Raw genomic sequence first — 6000 nt, 5'->3', positions numbered from 1 at the left:
CCATGTGTGCTAACATTAGCATCTTTCTTTTTCATTGAATAACATTATAGTGCTACTTTTGCAACTTTTAATTAAAGTTTCCTGTTTTATTAATTATAAATCCTAGTGTAAATAAAGTAGCACTGTTTTAACATATATAGCAGAGGCATTCCTTTCCTACTGCATGACAGATAAGAAAACAACAGTTCATAGACCAGCACACCTTAGAGTTGCTAAATTTGTAATGCCCCCCCCCCCCCCTGTATGTACTCAATTTTACATCCAACCCCCTCTCTCTTGTTGTCATTTTCTCCTATGCCCCCCTCTAATTTTCCAACCCCTCCCCCTCTTCAGGTAATTATCCCTTAGTGCTTGAAAGTATCTCTTATTGCTAGATAAGACTTTGCAGAATTTCATTGGTTTTATGGTCTACCAAATTCTCATGGACAATCGATATTTTCCCCATACAACTATATCTCAAACATACAGTCAACATATGAAAGGACTCGACTTTGATCCCTCGAGTAAAAAAAACCTCCGGTCCTGAGGTGCCGGGGGTGGGCGCCCGCGACAATGCGAGCTCGCGTGAACCCTAAAGATTAAATAAACAACAATTACGTGGGTTTGCTACGTGATATTCTGATCAACTTTTCACATCGCCTGTTTACTTTGGTAAGGCAGTTGTCTCGGGGTTCATTGATCCTCAGTAGATATCGCGTCCCAGTATTCAGTAAGTGAACCAACGATTACATTGTCATATGTACCTGCCACTGCATTACTACTCGAATATTACGCGATGAATATAGCTTTTATTCAAAATTTCTCTATTGTAAAATTTCATTGGCTTTATTTTGCCTACAAGCAATAAAAAAGTTATAACTTAAGTATTTTTTTTTGTACGTGTTCTTTAAAAATCGCATTACCTTAAGTAATGAGATTATAAAGATTTAGTCATGATATTGTAATATTTTGCCGGCTTCCTTGCACCATTAGATCATTTCCTTTTACTAATTCCAGTGGACGAAAAAAAAATAAGCTGTTCTTTTTTGAAGAAGAATACTTGAAGTCACAAAAGAAGTTTTCACCAATAAAATCAAAATATCTTTTGTTCATTTCCGGAAACCCCACCAAATTAGGCTTGCAAAAAATTGTTCAGGACTTAATGGATTTAGTGACCCTTCATGACTTTTATTGCGGATGAAGACGTAATTTCCTTTAATTTCAATAAAGCTACTTTTCTCAGTTATTCATCACTGTTTTCGAGCCAAAGGGCCTCTGCTGCTAAGCTTTCCAAAACGACTGCGGCCCGATTGCTTTTTTCGGTGTCCTGTGCGGATCCCTCGGGTCACACTCGACGGGGAACCGATTGTTTTCACTTTGAATATGGCGGACGATTTGGTTACAGAGAACGAAATAACATGAATGAGTTTGGAGCAAGCTTGCGATTGAAATATGTTCGTTGGGCAATACTACAATCATTATCCAAGATACGAAGATGAGTCGTCTGAAGAGGAATGCGAGCACTGTTCGAGACAAGACCTGTATTTTCGCGAACCAGTGTAAGCTGCTGTCATCATTAAGATATCCTGCAAAGATGAATTATTATTCGAGCGACTCTTTAGTTCTGTATCTTAGCCGTTGTATGCAATTTTATTTTAAACTTCCAATGACATATTGGTCTGGTTTTTAGTTTGTTGCGATTGACAATATTTTCTAGGGAAAGCAATTGGTTTTCATATGCAACGATTGTATTTCGATGGAATCGCTATCAGCATGCAGTAACTGTCGTCGCTCTGGCGTAGGAATGAATGTTCTGTTATTTTAATTTCTTGTAATTTGTTCTCATTCCATCGGTGGAATCAAAACATAATTAAAAAGGCATCATCATTAGCACTAAACACTAAAGCTCTTAAAACTAAATTACAAATTAAGTTTATCTCACTTTGTCCAGCCGTTCTGCAAAAGGTCAGTCCTGGGTAATGTTTGCAAAACTCTCGTGTCTTTGCTACTGTATATTAAATAAACCAAACAGATTTTTACACAACAACGTAAGAGCGCTAATGACTTCTGATAACGATCCACAGGGCTTGTTTTTATGCCTATAGCGTGAAATTTATGTAGATTTCAAGTGGTTTATAAAGTCCTCTCTCGCAACATTTAACTTGACCTGGTTTTTCCGTTTCAGATACGAGGAACCGCCTTGGGCCGATCATATTAAGGAGAAAGGAGATGTATTCTACATCGAACCTTTCAAAGAACCATCACCAAACGATGTCTTGGACTCAATGGAACAACTGAACATTTCTGACAACGGCTTTGAAGATGCCCGGGAGAAAGGGAAGCTTAGAGGTTTAAACTCGGTGAAGAAAATATTTCCCGGGTTGAAGCGGGACAAAGCCGACGATAAAAGCAACAATGAAAAGAACTTAAAACATTCGAGTTCTTATGGAGTCGTGGAGGGAATAAATAGTCTCAACAGGTTGACTGGGCGCTTTTTCATGAAAGAGGTACAACTGATTGTAACTCCTCGGAAGGCTCACTCTGGATCAAAGAATGACCTTGAAACGTTGCTTGGTATTATTCCTGGGAGAGATAAAGCCGGAAAACTGTCTCAGACTGATAGTTATTCAGGATCAAGGCTGTATATCAAGGGTTTTGTTCCTGATGGGCCTGCTTTGCGCAGTGGAGATTTGAGAATAGGTATGCATGCTTAGATCATTATTATATTTTAAAGGGGAACCTTGAGTATGTTTATGTAAATTGAACATTGTGACTTTTGAGTTGTCACACAACACATGTATTGTGATGGTGAGTTTACTGGGCGGTTATACCTGGAAACTCTCACGGGCTTGTGTGAGTCTCATGCCTGAAGACTAAAGACATCGATCTCACACCTAACTCAGAAATCTAGTGGACGAATTGTTCTTTATCAAATGAAAAATAATGAAAATTGAATTCACTTTTCCTGAAAACATTCTAAAAAAGGCCCTTAAGGGTCCTAACTGTATCACGAAATGCTAAAACTGTTGCCTTTTAAATACCATCAGAAATGCTCAAAGGTCTTCAGAACATCTTTGGACATTTTCGACATTTGGAAGTCTTGAGTAAATTGTTGGAAATCTTCGGTAGTCCCTGGGACATTTCCAGAAATCATGGCTCTGACAAGACAAAAATTTCATGAATTCAACTCGGAAACAGTTGGCAGATACACATTTATTCCTTGTGGACATAATGTACATTTAATCAGCAGAAGTCTTGATAATATATGCCATTACTGTTATCTTTCAGGTGATGTCCTTCTTTCATTGAATAAACTGGATCTTAACTCTAGCAATGTTCATACAATTCTTGCTGCCATTATGGGTCCAATGGAGGTAACTTATATATGTATCTGCATAAGTTATACAGAAATCTCTTTGATGGTTCAATTTTCTTCTTCTTTGAAATTCTATTCTCCTTTGTTTCAAAAATCCCCAAGTTTTAAAAACCCTCACTTTCAACATAACGCAAAGTGCAAACTAACCTTTCTTGTAGAAATAACTTTAATTTAGAAATTTTTAAGGTTCAGAAGTTCAGCATGGGATATTTTGGGGTTTTGTTGGGAGCCCTAGGGATTTTCTTGCCAGGTTTTATTTTTGCCCCCATTTGATCATCCCGGTCACTTGAAATCTGTTGTACATCCCCTGGGAAATCCCTGCCCCCTGGCCCTTAGTCATTAGTGACATCTCTGCACTTTGCAGTAAAGGTTATCAGTAGGCCCTCTGTCATTATGCAATGATGCAATTCACAGAGGTGATCTCAACTTGCATCCAATTGTGTAATCCACCAGAAATCTTATTAGTATCAAGAAAATGTAGAAATTTTAACAGTGGTATAGAATACAGTTACGCCAAAAAACGTAAAAAGAAAGAAACTATTTCAGTTTGCTTTTAAAAATCATCATGTTATTTAGCTTTTAATTGTTTGTACCAGTCTCTCAAAATAAGTTATGGCAGTGAGAGTTTTTTAGATGTAGAGTCTTTAGCTCACTTTGATAAAAATGCTTATTTCTGGGTCTCAAATTTTGAAACCAGGGTCTTGCAGCCCCCCCTAGTCTAAAATTTACCATTCTACAGTGTATACCCCTTTACATGTAAATGCTAATTTAAGGTTATTCTGCATCTTTTTCTCAGTGGAGGAAATAGAGTCTGTCAACGCCAAATATCTCAGCCAATTCAGTTGTCGATGTACCTTCTCTGTTGAATGACACACTTAAAAAATAACCTTTACAAAAATTCTTTCAGATTACTCTGAAAATACAAAGACTTGTCCAGCCCAAGATATCCTCACCAGTCATACATCACCAGACCCCACCCAAGAACGATAGTCACCTCATCAAGTTGATAAGTGGAGAGGCACCAGCACCTTCCAAACCTGATCTCAAGAGCATTACTCATGTTGCATTGTATTTGACAATCACCTCCAGTGAAGAAGATAATGAACCAGACCAGGTATGGCAATTACATGTGTATGTTGCACATAAAATTTGTCATTCTAAGGTTGAATCAGTATTCAAGCTAGTTTGATTCAGAATTGTCCTTCTTTCTAAGTTTTTTTATATATATTGAAGAAAACGAAATTCTGGTTTTGACAAGACAAGACAAGAAAACAACTTAATTTACTTTTTATACTACACACAGAAAAAAAGGGAGATTATACTGAGGTGATTGTTGTGTCCTATTTTCATACAGAATAGTAAAATAAAATTTATTTCCTATTTTTGTTAATGTTGTTTTGTTTAACTTTAGGACATTCTATACCAGTTCCCAAAATCAGAGGCGGCCTCGAAATTAGTTGCTCTGAGGGGAATGTTTTTGACGCTAAGTGACCTTATGTCATCAGTAACTGGTACCTCAGCAAACAGGTCAGTCTGTTTGAAATTATGATTTTAAAAATACTGTAGTTAAATCGAATACTTAAATAATTGTACTTATACAGTCCTTTGGTTAATTTTTAGTGGGGTTTAATTGGTCTGATTTTTGCTACTTTGACCTGGTGGTGTAGTTGAATAATATATCCTCTATAAATGGACACCACTGTAACAGAATCAAGCATCTATACTTCATGTACAGTTATACTAGTGGTCAAGTGTCTTTGTTTTTATCTATGAATAAAAATTATTCATGTTACATTCCCCTAAGAGACACAGGCTTCACATGGCTTTGCAAATCCTTTGCCAAAACTTTGCTCACACTAACAATCCTGCCAGCTGTGTGGGCTAGGGTTGTTATAATTGAGATCAACACCATACATGTATTGACAGGAAAATTGGTCTGCTTTACTTTCTCAGCTCTACACTTCTGCTGGACAAGAAACTTGTTCACGTTGTGTATTCCAAGGTGGATAGAGATGTGTTGGTCATTGCCATGCCTTCAGAAAGGTATTTTGTTACTTTGTTATTTACTCCAGTTTAAACTGACTGTCGTTTCATACTAATAACACTGTTGTTTACTTTTCAGGTTGCCTCTGGTTTATCTGCAGAATTTAGTTGCTGACATCACTAAGATTTTATCACTTTCATTTGGGTCAATTAAAAGGTATTTCCAGAGTACTGCTTCTTCTTTCCTTTTCTTCTCTTCTATCTTTAATAAACCCTGAGCTTCTAAGAATGACCAACATTCAATTTCTCCACATATACTGCTCTGGCCATCAAATAGAAAGGTTGTCAGGAAAAGGAAAATGATCAACAAGTGTAAAATTATTTGATTGTTAAATGAAATTCTCCTCGTCGTTGCCACAGGAAATGTATGGAGAACAGTTGGGAGAACATGAACTGATATATACATGTACTATCTGTTATTGACCAAGCATGAGGTCAAAATGGCTGGATATTGGCCTATTTCTTTGTTGCATTTTAATGGACTGAGATGAAGTTGAGCTCAAAAATAATGCCAATATCAAGGCCAAGAACAAGCCATAAATATCCAGCCATCTTGACTAAATATGCTTGGTCAATAAATGATTTATCATATGGCCAAATAG

General features: G+C 37.0%; 1 protein-coding gene across 5 annotated transcripts in view; it reads left to right on the top strand.

Annotated features, from left to right (window-relative positions):
- The window catches only part of LOC140947583 (protein inturned-like), a 34284-nt gene that overhangs the window by 19623 nt on the left and 8661 nt on the right, over positions 1-6000 (top strand). For 3 of the 5 annotated variants that reach the window (XM_073396726.1, XM_073396727.1, XM_073396728.1), the window contains exons 3-8: positions 2165-2679; positions 3268-3353; positions 4263-4469; positions 4767-4882; positions 5309-5398; positions 5478-5555. In XM_073396726.1, coding sequence (XP_073252827.1) covers positions 2165-2679; positions 3268-3353; positions 4263-4469; positions 4767-4882; positions 5309-5398; positions 5478-5555 — 1092 coding nt within the window. Of the gene's footprint in view, positions 1-1205; positions 1539-2164; positions 2680-3267; positions 3354-4262; positions 4470-4766; positions 4883-5308; positions 5399-5477; positions 5556-6000 lie in introns of those variants that run through there. The other 2 variants (XM_073396725.1, XM_073396729.1) reach the window with 2 other exon arrangements.

Source organism: Porites lutea, chromosome 9 (assembly GCF_958299795.1).
Source record: "Porites lutea chromosome 9, jaPorLute2.1, whole genome shotgun sequence".
NCBI lineage: Eukaryota > Metazoa > Cnidaria > Anthozoa > Scleractinia > Poritidae > Porites > Porites lutea.
This window is presented reverse-complemented; position numbering and strand designations above follow the sequence as displayed.